Below are 22,425 nucleotides of genomic sequence, written 5' to 3' on the forward strand. Positions count from 1 at the left end.
TCTCTCTTTCGTAAGGTATACGATCCAACAACGAGTCGAAATTATTAAAATTAAATACCGAAATTCGGAGTCAGTGACTTCAATTTTAAGAGCGCTACGTGTATTTTTGGTCCGAATTGGATGATATGGACTTGGACAAAATGTGGTTCCAACAGGACGGCGCCGCAAGCCGTACAGCGAATGTCAAAATCGATTTATTGAAAACCAAGTTTGGTGAACGTGTTATCTCTCGAAATGGTTCAGTCAATTAGCCATCTCGGTCGTGCGATTTGACGCCGTTAGACAATTTCATGTGGGGCTACGTCAAGTCTATGGTCTATGCCAACAAGCCAGCGACGATTGATGAACTTCGTTCGAATAACGAATGTGAAATTGCAACAGTATCGGCCGATTAATGCTTGAAAACTGTCCAAAATTGGGTTCAACGTCAGTTCCATAATGGCATCGAATGTACTTTCACAGGAATAAAGAAACCGTTTTTGTTTTATTTAAACATAACTTTTGTAGCGCTTTTATTGGAAAACCCTTTACGTGCACTTAGTTACTAAAAACATATGCTAACTGAAAACTAGATATGTTATTATGGTAGTATAAAAACTACATATTTATCTAGATCATCATCATTTTTACTATTTTTCGGGTCTAGTCGGAATTTGCCGGAAAGCTCATTTCCAGGACAGCTTTTCGGCAAATATTCTTATAATAGCGACAGTTCGGTAGTTGACACCGATCCCAAAGAATAAAGTATCTCCAAAAAAGACTTAATTATCAGTAAAAGTAAAAACTACGTTATTCGAATAAAAAAATTGCTGAGATGAAAATTGAATCCAATTTTTTAGATCGTTACTCAACTTCGAATAGCTTCGCAGCTCTAACAGTTGTTCTTCAGAGCTCAAGGAGCTCGCCAGCACCACAACCACTTCCCAGCGGTGCTAATACCTTAAAAGGAAAAATATTAGGTGCATCGTGAATCCCTTAAACCGATTAAGTCGACTGACCTAGCTCCGAAATCTACTTCTGAGGATGCCCATCATTACCCACGAGACCTAGATATACAGCACTTAGATGGAATGTCATTCACTTTCGTTGTTCGCTGGCTATTCCTCGTTGTACGGCTACACTGTTTTTCGTATCCTACATTACTGACTATATTTCTATTGCCTAAGTTGAACTTAGATACATGTCCTTAAGAGTTTCGCTTAGACTAAGAGTAGGGTGGATTAGATTCTGGTCGCCTAGAATCAAGCTATCTACACAAAAGTGCATAATATGTAATTGTAGTATGGGCATCAAAGAATTTTTCGGGTCGTCCACGTTCTTTACGTTAACTTTTGACCAATACATATTTAGGCTTTAGAAAATATTGCCGATTTCCGAATTTAACGAGAGAAGTATATAAAATTCACAAACTCTGTTACCGTTCTAAGCTGATTATTTAATGAAAATTCCTTTTGGGGATGTAATGCATAAAACTGGTCTTCGAAGCAGTTTTGACAATTACAAAGGACTATTTTGGAAATATAGTTAATTTTCAGGTATGTTGCAATCGCTTTTTGTAGCATTTGTTATTCATATTATATCGAGTCCCAATCAACGCCATCAACAACGACCCGCCCCAAATTGAAAAGCTCTGCATTTGAATATTATTTTGTAGTACAAAATTATAGTTTCTTCCTTTTCCCATTTCAGCACTTGGCCGCCACCACAAGGTACAAATGGCAACTCTCCTCCTGTTATCTGCTTAGGCCAGACAAATCATACTGCGTTACCGCCTCGGAATTTCATATTTGAAATATTTAAACTACACAATCAACATAACTGTATATACTACAGCGGGAGTACAGGCCGAGATATACCTTACGAAAGACGTAGCAAAACAGTGAATGAGTGCGAACGCCAAAGGAGGGCAGCAGCTTCACATTTTTAATAATATTGACAGAGCGCGCTCGCTGTGAAAAAAGAGAGTCGTCGTGTATGTGCGCAGAGAAGCCCCCCAAAAGGCAGCCGAATGCGTCAAAACAAAGTGTCTACGAAGAGACTGTAAAAGCGAGAGCGCCGAATAGCCTGACGCATGAGGTCCCCCCACATGAGTGCACAAACTAACAAACGTATCCCCCAGTGCACAACAACAACAAACAGATTGAAAGCAATAAAAACACACAGAGCACTAACTACTAGCTAAAACTAACCTACAAAGCTGTGAGCATTTCTATGCTGTTTGAGCAAGTTGAGCGGCCAGTTTCGGTTCGGCTGCAGCGCTCAGTTGACTGCAAAGCGTTTGAAATTAACGTTGTGGCGCTCCACTCATACAGTCAGTCAGTCAGTCGGTATTTATTTGCTCAGCCGAGTGTCGGCCGCTTGTGACGATGCGCGCGGCATTTAAGGGTTAAACACAAAAACAAAAACAAAAAAAGAATTGTTTAAAATATAAATTTCTATTTGAGCAACACCCCTTTGCGGCCGGCGAGATCGACGAGCGTACGGCGGTCGAAGTCGCAGTCGCTGTCGACGTCATAATCAAAGCACGTTTTTCCTTTGCGGGCTGCGGGCACACAGCCACAGACACATGGATATCTGTTCGACTGTATATGGTTATGTAGCTATAGCTATGTTTGGACAGTGAAATAGACAGACGATACGGCACGGCGCGACTGTAAAACAACGACAACAAAACATCGTGTAAAATCAACGAATTTGACTGCCTCTACTATTTGGCGTCGCAGTGTGACGACGACGCTTACCTACCCAAATATCAAAATTTTAAGCAACACGATAGACGCACAGGAGTACGGTGGAACGGTCGTACGGACGGACGGAACGTCTTAGTTCGTAAGCTAGTGTGCCTGTTGTTTCCCTGACTGCGTGCTTGCCTGCCTGCCTGTTACGCGTAATCATCACACACTACGAAGGAAGTGGAAACCGTTGGTGGCAAAAAGAGAAGCAGAGCCGGAGGCAGAAGAAAACTCGTCGTACTCATCGTTGTTGCTGTCGTCGTCGGATGTGTGCGAGCGCCACATGAGTGTGTGTGTGTGAAATCAAAATCCTCAAAACTGTCGCTGCCTGCCTATGGTTAACTACTTCCTTCAGCACATCCAGACAGTTTCACATTTAGTACGAGATCTGTGCGGTACGGTGCGTGACGGCAATTGTAGTTTAAGCGGCACAATACGAATTTATTTCGTTACGAAGTCGACGGAGGTCGATTGAAATCGTTCGTTTCGCTACGATACGATTTAGACTGCTGATTCAGTGCGCTGCTGCGGTCGACAAGAATCAAATACAATAACAAAAATAATAATAATACAACAAAAAAGTGCAAAAAATTATTGGAGAAACTTGTGGCCATACTAGTTGTGCGGTATCGCAGGTCGTCACTATACACAGGTACGAACGGAGGATAGCAACAGCAACAACAAAACACGGCAACTAATGACGCAGAAAAGCAGTTGTGGAAGGTAAGCAGCGCATAGAAAGTTGCAACATTGAGTTGCACATGCGACATACTAGATAGTCTACATGGTATAGACGCAGCTGAAGTTGAAGGACTTGAAACTAGCGGCAGCTAAAACGGTCAGCGACAGAAAATACGTGCGATACGAGCTCAACAAGCATTTGAAGAACGCACGGCGTGGCATGAGCGTATGGAATTACGTCTAGCATGCTACAGATTAGACAAAACTAAATGAAAGACTAAAAGACTAGTCGAAAACTAAGTGCTAAAAGAAAATAATAAAATAAAAACGCATGTATAACGGCATAGAACGAATGTAATGTAATATACGACACGCGTAGAAATGTAGAAAAAGCAATAAAAATAATATTTAAATAAAAGTGGAAAAGTGAAAAAGCAAAGGAAACCTCAAAGCCACAAGGCAAGAAACAAGTAAATCGCCAAGCGAGCAAGTAAACGGAAAGAAAACTAAGAAAATTAAAGTGAAAATCCAAAACTAAAACACGCTGCGCCGCTGTCGTTTACTGCCTGTTTGCCTGCCTAACGCTCGCTGCCTGCGCCGTACACGCCTGGGCCGGCCGGACTAGCAAAGCAACGCAACACCAACAACGGTCGTCTAGTGGTGTGTAGTGGGGAAATAGCGATAGCTAACATCTACATAGCTCGAGAAGCTAGCGGCACACTTCAGCAATTGCGACAACAAGTCAGCGACGTCAGAGACGCGTCGGTATGCCGGAGACGAAGCCGTTTTGGTTGTGAAGAGCTAAAGAAGAAAAGTGGCGAAAGAAAATTCATAATTTTTAATATTTAAAATTAAAGTAGAAAACAAATACACACGCATACACGAATTGAAGACGCAAAGAAAAGCGATGAAAATTGAGCGAAAATAGATAGCAGCAATTGTAGTTGTTGTTGTGCGTGATAGTGTATTAGTGTATAGAGGAAATATCTGCACAAGAAAGTGCAATTGAATATTGTTTGCTCAAAAAAGCAAACGGCAAATCGTCAATACGTCAAGGCGGGGCAAAGGAAACGCAGGCAAAAACAACAAAAACAATAATTGTGCTTACACATGCGACTGTGTATGTGTATGTGTGTGTTTAGTTAATACAAAAGTAAAATCGTATTAAAGCGACGTATGGGGTATAGCTAAGCACTGGCTTTCGAGTGGTTACAAAGATTTGTGTTTTTGTGTGTATGTAGGTATGTGTTGTGTCTTCACAAGTTGTAAGGCATGAGCTGCGGACTGCACTTGTTTTTTTTCAACATTTTAATTTGAAATAATTGTGAAGTGCTGTTGTTACAATATTAGTTATTAAAAAAAATATATAAAAATAAAAAATAATTAAAAAGTGTATAAAAATATATTTAAAATTAATAAAAATTATATATAATAATAATAAAAATTATATATAACAATAAGAAAAATTATATTTAAAAATTATAAAAAATATATTTGAAAATTTAATATAAAAAATATGTAAAATAATAAAAATTATATATAAAAATAATAATAAATATATTTAAAATAAGGTTGAAAACATTGCTGAAAACTACAACAACAAAAAACTGGTCTACGTGCTTTCCATAAACGGAAAGACCAACAAATTATGTGCCATTTTCTAAACTAATTAGTACAGTCGAACGAAGACTAAAGCAAAAAATACAAAATAAAAAAATATAATCAAATTAAATTATAAAAATTGTAAAATTTAATAAGTTAAAAAAAAAACAACAACAAATTTACATGTTAAGCGTAATGTACTAATTACAACAACAAAAACAACAAGTAAATATAAATAAGTAATATTAAAAATAGTGAAACAAGCGATATTTCCTAGCATACAAAGAAGCTTTAAAAATGCAACAATAACAAAAACAACAAAAAATAAGAAGAAGAAAAAAAACAAGTGGAAATTAACAAGGTCATCGGTATTCTTAACAGTATTATTAACACGTTAACACATAAAAACTTCCACCTACCAAAAACCAAAACAAACACGCGTGACCCCCACGACGTCGAAGGGAGTAGTAGAAAAAATAAAGAAAACAAAAACAACAACACCATAACAATCATAATAAAGCAACAGTGCACAACACGGTGCCACACAGAGCGCGCAAAACACGACGCGACAAACCCACACAACAACAAAAAAACAACAATAACAGTCAACGAAAGGCGCATAAAACGCAGGCTGTAGCAAGCGGCAAGTGGCGTGTCGACGCAGACAGAAAAAAATTGTGTGCGCTTGAATTAGAAAAATAACAAAAAATATACATATATACTCAAAACAACAAAAATAAGCGCAAAAAAAATAAACGAAAATGTCCTGCATATCCAGCAATTTTAGCTCGTTCTTCCTCAATTCCCTCAACGATTCATCAGAATTCGCCAAGTATTTGAGCAATGGTGAGTTAAAGTTTTCGTCCTTCGAGGATTTTCAAGTGTTTGGCACGGGTGCGGGCCCAGGCACATCGCAAGCGCCACCATCACCATCAGCTGGCGCACCAACATCATCATCAGCAGCAGCACAGCAGGCAGCATTGCAACAGCAACAACAACAGTATTACAATGGCGTTGGTGGTAATAGTGGCGGCAACAACAATGCTAGCATCAGCGCTGGCGCCAACACAACGGGGTTGCTAAGTAGCATTGAACAGCAATATAATAATGGTGTGGCACCAATGAATGCCATTGGTAATTGTGGTGCGGAAGCGCCCAACACTTCCGCATTAACGCCTGCCAACGCCCCCAATGCGGCACAGCCCGGCATGCAGCAGCAGCTGCAACATGGCGCACATTTGCATCATACACCACACTCCACTCATATGCCACATGCAGCACATCCACATGCGCCACATCCCTATGCCGGTCATGCACCGCATACACCTGGCAGTCTAGCCGCTACTACCAATGCCTTTCATCACAGCAGCCACCTCGCTTCGCCGCACCTCACGCAAGGCATGCCAACAGCTGCGACGCCTAATTATCCAACAACGCCACAGCGTTGGGGTAGCGCCGCAGCAGCAGCAGCAGCAGGTGCGAGCCCAATGGTCAGTGCCACACCCGGCACACCGCATCCGATATCGCAATTGCAGAATAGCAATCAACCGGGCACGCCTCTTGCGCCTAATCCGAATGGTGCACAGCATTTCGATGGTTCCTTTGAATTCCTAAAATACCTGCGTCACTCCAACGATTACAATCAAAACAGCGAGCCGCAAGGTGATGCTGCCGCTAGTGGCGGCGGCGGTGCGTCAGCTGGTCAAGCGCCAACCTCAACATCATCATCGTCGAGCTTAATCGATTTGGATAGTAGTACATCGCATAAGTCACGCTCGTCACGCAAAGCCGCTGCTCTATTGTCTTCCGTATCGCGCACTTCGAATAGCCTTGATGCCAACGCGCTGGACGTCTTCGATCATGACTCGAAACACACCATTTTCGATATGCATCACATTACGGCTACGAATAGTTCCAACTCGAATGAATCCTCTATGGAGGTATCCAATTTGGCCTTCCCCAGCTCGCACCTTAACGCTTCCAACTCGAATACTTCTTCCGAGGGCGCCGCTACTGGCAGTTCGGACTTTGCTATGTTACAATCGGGCTCCGCGGCAAGCGCGCCCAAGCCGCTGGCCACATTCACCATCAAAGACAACTTTGATGTGCATCCATCGCACAAGGTGGAGGAGGGCATATTTCAGCATATGAATAAGTTGCCAGCGAAGAAGAAGGAGAATTTGAAGCAATTAGGTGTACGTTTCACCGGTCAAATGACGCTCTCGGATAAGTCGATCGTTGTCGAAAACTTTATCAAGTTCTGTCAGGTGAGCATGCTTTTATTGTAATTGTTTTTAGATTTTAGATCAAATTTAAATTTTTTTCTTGCAAATGAAGCTCGACTGTGAGCTTTTGGGGTGTCTACTTAACGATTTCTTTGGAAAAAGCAAAAAAAAGAAAAGCAAAAGTATGACGTAATTTAGTTTCAAACCATGTTTTGGATGAAAATCATCAGCGACCTTTAAATTTCCATTTATTAAAAGTCTTCTATCAGTATATTGGAGTAGTTTTTACTTCGTTTGGCGGCCACATCATCGAAAAACGATTAAATTTTGGTCCATGCTCCAAGAATATCTTAGGTTGTACTTCAAAAAAAAAAAATATATATATATAACAGAAATCATCGCCACCGATCTAAAAATATATTAATATGATCATCTTAAAAATAAGTTAATCTGTAGTTTTTCAATAAGAGCGCTACAAAAGTGGGATTTCGATGCCATTATGTGTGGAACCCGATTTCATTTCCCACCACGAGAACGCTGAACCCAATTTTTCACAGCATAAATCGGCCGATATTCGTACGAAGTTCATCAAACTTCACTGGCTTCTTGGCTTAGACCATAGACTTGACGTAGCTACACAGAAAATCGTCTAACGGCGTCAAATCGCACGAGCGAGGTGGCCAATAAACTTGGCCATTTCGAAAGTTAACACGTCCACCCAGCTTGGTTTTCAATAAATCGATTTTGACATTCGCTGTTCGGCTTGTGGCGCCGTCCTGTTGGAATCACATATTGTCCAAGTCCATATCATCTAATTCGGGCCAAAAATATTCGGTTATCATTGAGCGGTAGCGATTCCCATTCACAGTAACATGCCGGTCTTGAACATCACAGAAGAAGTACGTCCCAATGACGCTTCTGGCCCATAAAACGCACCAAATCGTAATTTTTTTCGCAATGTTGACTCATGGATTACAAGTGGGTTGCTGCCTGATCAATAACGCATATTTTGCTGCGCATATATTTTTGAGAAGCCATTCAGCCAGTAATCAGTTGACCATAAATTGGACGTAGCTCTCTTAAAGTTGAGGCCACTGACTTTGAATTTCGGTATTCAATTTTAATCATTTCGACTCGTTGTTGGATCGTATATCTTTCCATGAGGAAATGGCAAACCTTACAGAAGAGAAATGTCAAAAGACCGGGAAAAATATGACGTCGTTTGCTGACCCTAACGGTCTACTTTTGTAGGGTCTCTAGTGAAAAATCCTTTATTTCTCCCATTCTCTACAAAATCACTTTCTTCGTGGAAATGAGAGATTTTTGAACAATACCGCCTTATGTGTTGATTTTATGAAAGAGAAGAGAGAGTTAACGTCGTTTTCGAATGTTGCCCATAAACATATTTTCTTTTTTTGGAAGTTGCAGCGACCTCTGTTGGAAATTTAAGTTGGAACCCGCTTTTTCGAATTTTTTTTTTTGTAAGAATTGAAGAAAATGCATCAAGTTTGTTAAATCGATATTTTTAGATTCTCTAGTGCCTTCTTAAAGAGCTTCTTTGTTTTTTGTTCGTTTGAATAGTGTCATTCAAAGGTTTTTAATATGCTCAGAACTCCAACTATGTTACAGAGTTACCGTTAGTGATTAAATATTTTTTTTGGGAGATCAAGTCTCTTTTTAATTGAAAAGACATCTTCAGTCCTGTAAATATCCATACTTTGTGAATAACAATAAAGTAAATTTAGCGAAACTATCAATCGATAGTCAACAACAATGTTATACAATACAAAAACGTGTATATTTTTATATGTATCTTGAATGTTAAATGGATTCCTGTCCGTTACTAACGTTGAGGTTCAAGGTGGTTCCAGCATACCAGGACAGGTGTTGGCACCACCCTGTGGTTATACTCAATTTTTCAATCACAATATTCACCTGTATTTAGTGTGGTTACTGTACTTGCGACCACATGAGTTGTATACCGTTATATTATATAATTTGTTGGTACATCGTAGACTTATATATATTTATATATAAATCAACTTAGTTGTTGCATATCGAATTTATATATATATATATATATACATAACGTTGTAAACTTATGTAATCGATCAGTTATGCATATATGTACATATGTACAGTTATATGTGAAGATGTGTATGTAGTAGTATTCACATTTTCCATTTTAAAATATTTATTATAGGTATTAATATGGCTTTCATGTGAATATGAGACTCGGTTTGATTCGCAATATGTATGTATATAGTGATATATATATATATATACTGTTGTTGCTGTAAATATGCATTTATATACATTGTAGTTGTGTTAATAGTTAATGTGTGCTTTTATATGTATGTTTGTAGATCCTGTGTAGACACCTTCCAAAATTTACAAGCGTCTGTATGTTTTAAAATATGAATTTTTGCATATTACATTTGCATTTCCATATACCATACATACATACATCATCATCTGCATATTTGTTATACAAAATTTTACAAGAACTGAGTTGAATCGCCAACCAGCCAACCAACCTGCTACCTAACCTAACCTCGCTTCCATAATAGTAATAATAATATCGACAGTAACTAATATAGAATGCAAGTGTGTATGTATTTAATATATATATATATGTATATGTGTGTGTTTGTGCATGTAAAATAATTGTATGCCACATACAAGTAGCTATTTGTATGGCTACATACTAACATATATGTAACTGTAGATATGTATTGCTCTCGTTGGCTTTTAAAGCTCTGCAAAGTGTGGGGTGAGGTAGAGCTGTGTTAAAATAATTTATGTTTATATAAATTTGTATGAAATTATATACATATATACACACAGCTATACCTATATAATAAGCTTATTTGTAAAAGTTTTGTGGCTGAAATGAGTGAAATCGTTACAAAATTTTAGTCCCCAGACAATGTTCATACTCATATACACTGCATACAAACACACGTATTCTACATGACACCGCATTACCCAGCATTCGTCCACCCATCAACACCCATAGATTATCAGCATAGCACATTCCTTTAACTATACACGGTGACCATAACACACAAACACTCACACACACACAAACTTAGTTACAAGTCATACTTGTGCAAATATAATATTAACTAGCTGTAGCTGGTGTGTGTGTTCGGCATTCGAAAGCTCCAGCGTTAGCTTAGCGGTAGTATGCAGCAGTGTGAAGTGCAAAAAGTCATTTGGCCTCATTGTGCACATGAGTGCCACCCTCAAAATTAAACTAAATATTCATGTGACAGACGAAAGGACGTAACACACACAGACAGCACTTTCACACATTTCGAATGTGTTAGACGCCACCCACTAACACAACTAAATGGATGTACACTTTTTAGTGCTACTCATCGTACATCCTTCGTGTTTAAATTTTGAACTATGCCCGAAAATATGCACTCACACTCACATCACTCGCTTGTGTGTTTTTGTAATCTACGCAATTTACTCACACACGTTTCGAATAATTTAAAAAATGCGTGCATTCTATATATGGTTTATTCAGACATACTTCAGTTCATACTTACATATATTGTGCTTATTTCCCTGTTATTTGTAGTTTCGAAAGATAGTGCTCGTATAACTATAAACATCAATAAAAGTATGTATTTTTATGCATCTGTATATTTATATCCTTATCCTTCATACGTATATCCTTCTATGTATGAGTATATCACAAGCCTTCTTTTATAATGGTCATATGCAATGGAGCATTTTAGTTACCCCATTGATAATTCACCTGCAAGGAGAACAAGATGATTCACTTTTTTGAGGACTGATGCTTTAGTGTTGAATTCTGAGCCAATCACAGTTGCTAAATTGACAATACTAAATTTAACGAATTGTTCCAGAAGCCTTACTCGTAGAAAGCTAGTAACTAAAATTCCTAAGATCATTTTATTCTCCAAAAAAATTTCTCACAATGGTAGACCATAGTTTTGTTCATCTAACGATTGTTAAAATCATGCAGGAATTGAAATATAAAAAAATTAGATTGAACAGACTGACTGGACGTTATCACATTCGAAAATATGTATCTCTACCGTATAGTGTTTTTTGAAACCATTTTTACATCCTTATAGGCTATTACAGTTATGTGTATTCATGGAAATATTATAATATTGAGTTTTTCAATAAGAGCGTTGAACCCAATTTTCGTGAGATAACACGTTCACCAAACTTGGTTTTCAATAAATCGATTGTGACATTCGCTGTTCGACTTGTGGCGCCGTCCTGTTGGAACCACATATTGCCCAAGTCCATATCATCCATTTCAGGCCAAAAATATGCGGTTATCATTGAGCGGCAGCGATTCCCATTCACAGTAACGTGTCGGAATTGATCAGCACAGAAGATGTACGGCTCAATGACGCCGCTGGGCCATAAACCGCACCAAATCGTAATTTTTTCGGGATGCAATGGTGACTCATGAAGTAAGTGTAGATTGCTGCCTGACCAATAACGCATATTTTGCTTATTGACGAAATCATTCAGCCAGAAAAGAGCCTCATCGCTGAAGGTGATTTTCCGGATATTTTTCAACTGGTTGCTCAGCTCAAGTCACGAACATACGACGATTCTCATCTCATTCTCATCACAACGACGTCACAGAGATGGCTAACGCTTGAGAACGACGTGTGAGAGACTGATTTGAGTCTTCCTCAATTGTTGCGCTAGCGGCAGTAATATTTTCGACACTACGGGCACTTCTTTGTCTCACTGGTGCGGGAACATTTTGTACTGTAACTGTGGATTAAAATTTTTCATAGACGTCCAATTGTTGATCTGACAGGACGATTATTATTATTATTACCATAAATTTGACATAGGTGCGCAAACTTTACTGAGGAAAAAGGTCAAAAGAACGGGTTTGCTATCCCTATCGTTCTACTTTTGTAGCGTCTCTTTTGAAAATCCCTTTACTCTTTAAATTCGCCACATTGAAATATTCAAAGCTAGGGACAATAAGATCCACACACAATAAGAATCATAACTATGTCTTTCGAAGGTATCTCTTCTTTAGATAATAGTGACTTGTTCCAAAATTTATTTATTTGAATTTTAACTAATTGTACCACTTAGATCACCCTAACGCTAGACATTTGGTTTCTAAAATAAATAAGAGTTTATATATTATGTACGATTTACAATGTAACAATGTAGACCCGTATTCAAAACAACGAATTTTTAAATAATTGAAGAATCGACACGCAATGGAATGAATCACTATATTCGATCCAAATACCATGGGTTCGTGATCTTATACTATAAAATGGGATAGTTTCTTGCCTATTTACAGATACATATATAAACTTTTTTACGTTTTATAACATTTTTTTTGTTCCAAAGCATGAAATATCAAAAAAAAAAAACAATCGGTATTGCATCAGTTCATTCTTATTGACTAAGTAAATATTTTAAAAGTAATAAATATTTTAAAAATTTTGGATATCCTACCAGTTTATTAATTTCCTCTAAATTCATCATTCTTCAATATTTATCTAACTCTTTTTCTCTATCGGTCGGTGAATTTTGTTATTATTGATGTGATTAGACATGCGAAACCCCAAATCAAACCAGACATCCCTTTATACACATTGAAATTGTGAAGTTTTTCTATATATAGTTGTTTAAAAATATCGTGACCAATAGACACCATCTGGCAACACTATTCGTCGCTTGGTTTGTAATTTTATTGAGCACGGGATCCTAAGAGATCGTTATCATACTCGTATTTTTTCTTGAAATATTATTTTTGGATAAACACCTTTTTTCGTATACCTTAGAATCAATTTCCATATTAAATTCCATTTATCAATTATTAATTATGCTCTAATGAGGTACTTCCAATGATTTGTTAGAGCAATAACTATGTAAATTATAATTTCACATTAATAAGACCTGGAGGTTGCAATAAATTTTGAAAAAATCCATTTTAAACCACAAAATATATAGATTTGTGTAATTTTCGAAATTTGAATAATAAAATGCTTCTACAAACATATACGAGCATATGCAGCTATGCATATAAGATAAGCATAATTTTATAACACAGGGTGGACCATACATTTTTCTAAGTCGCAAATGTTAGGTTGTCAAATATCGCACTTCCGCTTTTTTGCTCTTCTTCAATGCTTTATAAAAAGTGTTACAATGATCGGATTTAGTTCAAATATGCGCCGTTTCGTTCGATAATCTGTTTACATCTAGACGGCAACTTTATAATACCCATTCGTAGAAGCCCCACTCCTTTTTTGCGAAGAACTCGGACAGCCACTTTTCACAAGCCTCTTTTGAGTTCAACTTTACCCCATCAAAGGCGTTCGCCATGGACTGGAACAGTTGGTAATCACTTGTCGCTATGTCCGGGCTATATGGTGGATGCGATAAAACCTCCCATCCGAGCTCCCGTAGCTCCGGACGAGTCATCAACGAAGTGTGTGGTCTGGCGTTGTCCTGATGGAACACTACACCCTTTCTGTTGGCCAATTCTGAACGCTTCTAGTCGATCGCCTGCTTCAAGCGGTAGTAGAATTAGGCGTATGACCATATGGAAGCAGCTCATAGTAGATGATTCCCTTCCAATCCCATCAAACACACAGCAAAAACCTTCCTGGCCGCCAATCCCGGCTTGACCACTGTTTGGGACGATTCACCGGTCTTCGACCACGACCGTTTTCGCTTGATATTGTCGTATGTGATCCATTTTTCGTCGCCAGTCACCATCCGCTTCCAAAATGGGTCGAGTTCGTTCCGTTTCAGCAGCATATCGCAGGCGTTGATTGGGTCTTTCAGAAGGTTTTTTTCCGTCAAATCGTGCGGCACCCAAACAATAAGCTTTTTTGTGTATCCAGCCTGACAGTTATAAGTGACAGCTATTTTGGCAAAATAATTATTTCACTTCAAGAGTGTCTGGAGATATGATATCCTGCATTATCTTGTAGAAATCGCGAAGGCTGTTGGTGTTATTATGATAGTGTGAAATAAAAAATCGTTTGGTGCACCCTGTATATTTGTACATATTTACCTAAAATTTATCATTTAAGCCAGTGTACCCGAAATATTACTCTATCACACAATCGCGTCCATTACAGGCGTTATTTAAATATTCAAAGGGTTTAAATTACCAGAATACCGCACCCGCAAGTGCAACACGCTGATAGCGGGCCACCAAGCGCTCATCCACAAAAAAAAACAACACACATGCAGCAGCATCGCCTACACCGCCAACAACAACCATATCAGTGCGTACACACACATATGTCTGCATGTATGTGCATATGTGGATAAGCTGTGAATTTATGTGCGCTTGTATGTGTGTGTAAGCGCCATCAACACTCCCACAAACAGACATACATACATTGCGCTCGACATCATTATCAACACCCGAAATTATTGTTGTTGTTGTGTTTGTGTTTGGCGATTACGAACTATGGCATCAACACTTGACGGCGCGAGTCCGTTCACCGTCCAACGCATCATCATCATCATCGTCAGCATCTCAGCATCAGCATCAACGCCATCGTCATCTTCACAACAACAAATAAACACAAATTGCTGGGCGTCGTTAGTCCGAGATGCTCAGACGAAAGGTGTTGGCACGGCATGGCAAACGAAGTCGTGACCAAAGTCGAAGTCTGTTTCGACTTCGGTTTGAATTTTGGAAATCGGTCGGTGGAGTGTGATAGCGTGTAATCACTTGTGTGGATTGTATGTATGTCGGTGTGGTATTGTTGCTGTTGTGGGGAAGTTGAAGCTGTTATTCGCGCCACCACAGACGTCTTCAACTTCCGCCACGGACCTACTATCCATATACATATGCATATCAAATTAAAGGTGGTTGTTTGGTTAGTTAGTTTTTGTGCTAAGAAGTTCTAAGCTCAGCCAAACAGATATACATACGTACATGTCTACAATTGTAAAGAGTTGTTGAAGCACTTGCCTTAAGTTATAAAAAACTTATAGTAATCATATGCACATAAAGAGCAGAATGTAGATACTTCAATTTGTATGGGTGTGTAGGATATATTATATATGTATGTAGATATGTCTATTTATAGTGTGTTCAAAAAATAACGGGAATTTTAATTTTTATTTTTTGAAAATTTTTTGAAAAAAATATTTTTTTTCTTCTTTTTTTCTTTATTTTTTGAGTCTTCTATGTTAATATTGCCGTCTTCAAAATAGTCCCCATTCGATATTCTGTACTTATAACAGCGCTTCTTACAGTCGGCAAAACTGTTCTCAAACTCGATTTTTGGCAGAGCCCTTGGCTATTTCAGCGATTTCACGAATATTTGTAAAATCTTTAAGTTTCTCTTAAGTTTTGGAAATCGAAAAAAGTCGCACAGGAATCATGTCTGGTGAATATGAAGCCTCTGTGGCATCGTTACAGTTTTGGTTTTTGACACAGAATTCACGAACGAGATACGAAGTGTGAGCTTTTAATGAATGCAAATCGCCAAGCTCATCAAAACACGTTTAACCTCAGGGTAATGTACATCATCATAATAAAAAAAAAACAAAAAAATTGACAGTTGAACTTTTCAAAAATTCAAAAATTCCCGTTATTTTTTGAATACACCTCATATCTATGTAAAAATATCTTACTACTTGCTCGTATGCTCATGCATTATCCTAGTTACGTGCGCTCGTATTTCTATTCATACACATACATAAATACATACTTAAAATATAAACCGTTATGTCTGTGCGTATGGATTTCTACATTCAACCCATGCACACTCGACATCACATTCTAATGCATTTTATCTAAAACCCGATCTCTACACACTCATCACGCAGACAACAGCAGCAGCAGCAGCAACACTACCCCTGGAAACCCTAACCTCACTCTATGCTATTGATTTTTAACATAATCAAAACCCGAAATACACACACACATATCCTTTATGAACTCACACACACTTACACTCATGCATATATGTAAATATATTTTCACAATCATGAGTAGTATGTCTGTTTAAATGGCTTCATATGTGTGTTCATATGTCTGCAATGATAAGTTTACAGCTCAGTTTTCGGCGCAGCGCACTACACACACACACACATATGAGTAGGTGGTGTGCTTACAGGGTGTGTATAGAGCCTACCATAATTCACACACACACACACTCATATGTATATCGAACTGAACTTTAAGTTCAAATAAACTCATACGAACTTCTGCTCATGTTTAAATATATATATGTATATATTTAAAATCGTGTGTGTGTGTCAGCGTGGTGGTAGCAACCCTTTACTTTATGGGGTTCACTCTTATCGTTGTTGTTGCTGTGCTGGCGTAATAGCTTCATTAAAAGTTTTCTGAAATACATATTTCGTATCTTTTTTCAACAATGCACATGAAATATTAGGCACATTTAACTTTGCCACATTTATACCCAACGCACATAGAGAGGGATTTGTGAATTTTTTTGTAGAATTTTTTTTTTTTTAATTCTTTGTAGAATCATATCATAAAAAGAAAAACGAAAATTTTGCAAAAATGACGATTTACTTCTCAACACCAGCCATCGCTTCCACTACGTTAACCCATCAAAAATATATCGTTTGCTTTTTGAAATCTACAAAGTAGACCTCCCTTGCCTTGATAACTACCTTTATATACAAAGACACAAATTTCCATCCAGCTAGTGACTTTTTCAAGTTATAAAATAGAAGGAAGTCAAATGGGACCAAAACTTGGAATGCCTAATTCCACTATTTGAACCATGGCCACGACAGAGGTATGAGACACCTCCTTTTTATGGTGGAAGATCACTTTTTTCTTTGTCAAATGTGTTCGAGTGAACCAATATTCGACATCGTAAAGGTCTGTGACCTTTTTTCCGTCCTGCGGATAGTCCGTGTAGATCCTATGTTGAGAATCCTAGAACATCGTATCAATCTCCCTCCCGGCCGTTATATAGCGTTTTTAGACAGAAGCAAATTGATAAATTTACCGGCCTCTGCTCGATTTAAACGTTTATTAATATCGATCGGGTTTCTCGATTTAAATTTAAATTGATCAATTTATTTGGCTGTCTAAAAAGCCTTTTCACATAGCAGTTAATTGATCAATTAACCGGCTTCTGCTCGATTAAAACGCTGATTAAAATCGATTTACCATACAAAATTAAAATCTAAATTAATTTTGAATTGCATTTTAAGCGACAAAGACCGTATTTGTAATTATAAATGCATTCTTTGTTTTCGAGTTATTGTTCACACTACACGATGGTAGATGTCGCTGCTAAAAATCAGCTAGCACTCAGCTGATGAAACTTACCAACTTCTTATGAAAAGCAAAAACAAAATTGTATATCAGCTAATCGTTTATCGAGTAGTCGACAGTGTGAAGAGCATAAACTGGTTCCTCAATCAAAATTTTAATTGAACAATTTATTTCGCTATGTGAAAAGGCTATTAGCAGAGTCTTTAAATTTTTTGGACAGAATCGTCTGGAGGATTTCATTGTCTCGACTGCTTCTTGAACTTTGATGTGTACAAGTGGATCTATTTTTCGTCGGCGGTACTAAAATGAAGCAAAAACTGTTTAAACAGCTCCAAAAACACAGGTTGAAACTGGTCGAACCACCGACTGAGTGAATTCACATTCATTTACCTGAAATCAATGGACTCTCTAGCTTCCACATACGGTCAAAACAGATCGAGTAGTCTGATTCATTTGAAATTTTAACAGTCGTCATTTAGGAGTATGTGTTGCAGTATAGTAAAGTCAATAACAATAGCAGCGCCATCTATGGGAGCAATAAAGTACTTATGGAACCGTTCTCGGACAATAATCACTTTTCTTGCTGTTTTTTAGAGGTTACGTAACATAATGTTATATGCTTTAATTCGTAATTCATTACATTATCGCAATAAAAGGTCTTTGGAGGTCACTTTTATGTGAGAAAATACATTCATAATGAAAAAAAATTACTTCAATTTTTAGGTTAGATTAGAACTAAAGCTAGAAATTATGTTCTTATAAAAAGTTAACAGAATTTTTTGTATAAAATTTTTAGTTTTACATAGTTGTGTGCTGGGTATAATAAATGCATGTATGTGGCCCTCCTTGAACCCAGTACTTTTACTCATTTAAATTTTATATTGTATGTATCTATATAATTTAGATTTATGCAAGTACACATATACAGACGTACATACAATGTGTATATAGAGCATACATACCTGTTAATACTATAAAATTTGCATAGTCACACATACATACAATATATGAATATAGTTAAATTTGTGTGAGTATATAAATTTATAAGTGCTGCTCTTAAAAAAATATACATGTATGTATATCCACATAAATATATTAAAATCTGTATAGCAAAACTGAAACGGTATTATGAAGCGCATAATTTCAAAGCAACTATTGCGTAGCTCATTTTAAATTGATAGAAAGCGACAGCAAAAACTAAAATCAACGTGTGTGTGCCTCAACAACAACAACAACAACAACGAGTGAGCACAAAGTTTGTGGCACTCAGGAATTACACACCCACACATACATACATACCTATATTTTAATGACACACACCATACAATTCCAATTGATTAGTTCTGCTTTAGACACGAGCGCATCTCTTTTACTGCTGGGTTCAACTCTATACAAAATATTATTTGTATTTAATAGCAATCGGAGGGTGGACCACTGCGCCTCTGCATGCATAACTCAAATAGTATAAAGTGAGCTTTTTTTTCTCGAAAATTTTATGTTATAAAACTATATTTGCTTTGAAATATTTGTGTAATAAATTTTATATGCACAATGGGGCTTGTTATCTGGCGTATACGGCAACTAACTGTACCTACAATTGCTGTATGTATGTATTTACTATATATTTGCATACTAAGTTGCCGGTATTAAATTAAGAATTATAACAGTATTTTCATAAATTTGCTGTGGAGGTTAGGCTAGCACATAGCAATAATGTCACGATTAGATATTTAGATATAATTGAATTCGTAAAAGTGAATACCGAAAGCACCAATCCACGAATTATACATGATACATGGCGATATTTTAAATTCTACTTAATTTAATGAGTAAAATTTTAGTCTTTCTGACCAATTTATTCGAAACTCGAATGGTTTTCTTTATATTACAGCAGCATCTAGAAGCGAATCAATCAATATATGATACAAAAAGCAAATAGCCCTGAATTCTACTACAAATCCAGACATATTCCTTAACTTAAGTTGATAATGAACTTTAACTAATTTCCATTGGTTTCTAAATTCCAAAAAAAAATTAAAAAAATTATATTTTGCAAATTTCTTTTGCTCTCTCACAATATTTCTATGAAACTGTAATAACGGATAATAGTTATATAAAATATGTTGTGTATTGATGATGAGGGTCAAAAGTTCCATAATATTTCACCTACATCTGGATCTAATCTGTGAGGATCGATGAGTTCATATCTCAAATGATCCATAAATCGTCTAATCGCTTCTCTATTCAATATATTAGGATATTCATAACATTTTTTAGACAAATTTTATTTAGACGATGACAGCTTTCATTCCGCTAGTTTTCCTTGAGAAAAACGAAAGCTTCAACGATCTTTGGTTTCAACTGAATACCATCGATATTTTTCAAGTTTTCGTCAAGTTTTGTAATGGTTTTTTCACTTGCAAGTTGTTTTAGCTATTCGTAGACTAAGAACCCTAGTCAAGGTCTTGAAATATCAATACTAACATGAATGTCATAATCCATTAGTCCCGATTTTTTAAACAAACTCATCCAAGCTAACAGTAGTAAAGTTAATATAATGCACTCGTCTAGTTTGAAAATTTATAAAGCTTCTAACGACTTAGGGAGATCCGTGAAAATTTGGATTTACATTCTTTATTATCGAAAACACTTTTGAGTTTTATATAGTAATCTCGAGTATTTTCGGAGCCGTCCGATTAACACTATCACTATTATCAAGTATGCCGCACTTATCGAAGAACCTGAGTAAATTACTAGTTCTGGTGAAGGGGGAAACCCTCTTAGACTATCGAGAGCAGTCCTTTGTGATGCCGTAAAAATTCAACCCCCTCACTTATTTATGAATCGACAAAGCGCTTGGAACCTACCACAAATCTGCAGAGGTTTTTAACTTCTGTGTCTGCTAATTCGCGGGAGTGCCCAAAAAAGTGAGATCCAAGTATTTTTTGTCTAGATCTCGCAAAGGCAGGACATTCCAAAAGGAAATGCTGGGAGGATTCTACCTCACCTTCTTCTATGCAGCTTTTGCAGCTAGCATCCGATAAAATTCTTAATTTGACCGCTTGAGTCCCAATGGGACAATGGCCAGTTAGAACACCTATAACTTGGGAAAGATTGAATCAAATCCCTTGACCTCTTGCGATTTACTTTGGGCCAGAATGATCTTGCGACAGAACAGGTGCTAGTGACTGTCCAACGCCTGCTCAGTTCGACTGATACCCATTCATCCAGAAGCAAGTTGCAAGAGGACAGCGGCGCTCCTGTTTGTTCCCATTCCACTGTAGGTGCAACAGAAGTTTCTATCCTAGCAAGCTCATCAGCCTTGCAGTTTCCTGCGATTCCGCTGTGGCCAGGCACCCAAACTAGTATGATAGCAAAGTGCTCCGATGTAACTGATGGCGAGGACTGGCATTCCTTAACCAGCTTGGAGCGCACAGTCATTGAGCTTAAGGCTAATATTGCCGCCCTACTATCAGAGTGGATCGTTACCTTTTTGAAAGCTGCTGCACTCCGCAGCAGTGAATCCGCTGCAACCTTTATGGCCGCCACTTCCGCTTGAAACACGCTACAATTAATTTAATGATAAGTTCCGGACAATAAACTCCACCCCCAACTTTCCCCGCTAACTTCGACCCATCCGTAAAGAAGCTTACTGGTGAAGTACTGTATTTATTATTTTGCCTGCCAAGGTTGTAATCAAAGATCAGGGATTTCAATCTGAGATTCATTGACGGCTCTCGGTGGTTTTTCAACGATTATTGAGATGCAAAAGTTCAATTTGTGCTTCTTCTTTATTGGAAATATAATAAATAAATCAATTTTTTCAATTCCGGCATCGAGCCGAAAATTTTAAACCTGTATGTCGAAAGATCGGAAAATCGCGAATAGTTTAATTGAAGAAACCACTATTTTTGTTAAAGTATAAATAAAAAAAATATTTTTGTTCAACTTCCCTTGTGACCCAAAAAGTTTTGCTTGTATTCCAAAAGTATTTTTATATTTTATATGTATAATTGAAAAAATATTAATTTACATATTTCGTTTTATCTCTTCAAGGACTACGATGTACAGGATCATCGACCATTTCTCTCACTCAATCAAAGTGGCTTAAATAAGGCGGATCAAATTAAGTTTGCCCGTTATTTGGGTCAGGGTCTGCCCACATTTACGCTTTTCTGCATTTATAGTAATTTCAAGAATCTTTTCTGCACCAAACGAACAGAAATGTAAGTATCACTTGTAAAAAAACGTATTGAAATTAAAATAGAAAACATTTTATTTTTAAATATATTTTCCCCATTAATTATTGTCCATAAAACTAATGTATAATAAATTTTAAATTTTTTATAATTCAGTTACACAAAGGATGGTTACAATTTGCCTTATATATTGGACAAAACGAAACGTTTTCTATCGAATACAACAGCAGGTTAGTTTCAATATTTTTTTTTAATTATTTATAACTTTATAAGTAACTTAAAATTGTTTAAAATTTGGTTAAAATAAAATTAGTTATAAGAACCATTATTATATTTGTGAATTATTTATTAATATAGTAATAAAATATATTTTGTTTTTTTTTTTTTTTGTAAAACCGAGTTTCTATACTAGATAATTCAGAAACATAAGTTCCACTGTTTTGAAAATATTTTTTATATTATTTTTTAAATATTTTTTCCCGAATTTGCCCCTTTATAATGGAAAAAATCAAATTTTAACCAAAAATTAATGTTGAAATATTTTTTTTTATTTTAAAAATATTCAGTCCTATTAACCGTTCAAAAAAAAAAATTAATAAAAAAGTGACTTGAACTATAAATTTTTATTTTTTTATATATGTACACACTTAAACAAAAACACCAACATACATATTGTTTTTAAATATTTTCAAAACCTGAAAAACAATTTTTTTATT

At 36.8% G+C, this 22,425-nt stretch overlaps 1 protein-coding gene across 3 annotated transcripts in view; it reads left to right on the forward strand.

Annotated features, from left to right (window-relative positions):
* LOC105220928 (uncharacterized) overlaps positions 1–22,425 on the forward strand; it is a 32,342-nt gene that overhangs the window by 2,079 nt on the left and 7,838 nt on the right. For 2 of the 3 annotated variants that reach the window (XM_011197500.3, XM_054230306.1), the window contains exons 1-3: positions 4,984–7,282; positions 21,567–21,736; positions 21,866–21,939. In XM_011197500.3, the coding sequence (XP_011195802.2) occupies positions 5,777–7,282; positions 21,567–21,736; positions 21,866–21,939 (1,750 nt within the window). In that variant the 5' untranslated portion in view covers positions 4,984–5,776. Of the gene's footprint in view, positions 1–1,689; positions 3,456–4,983; positions 7,283–21,566; positions 21,737–21,865; positions 21,940–22,425 lie in introns of those variants that run through there. The other variant, XM_054230305.1, reaches the window with a different exon arrangement.

Source organism: Zeugodacus cucurbitae, chromosome 4 (genome assembly GCF_028554725.1).
Source record: "Zeugodacus cucurbitae isolate PBARC_wt_2022May chromosome 4, idZeuCucr1.2, whole genome shotgun sequence".
NCBI classification, from domain to species: Eukaryota; Metazoa; Arthropoda; class Insecta; order Diptera; family Tephritidae; genus Zeugodacus; species Zeugodacus cucurbitae.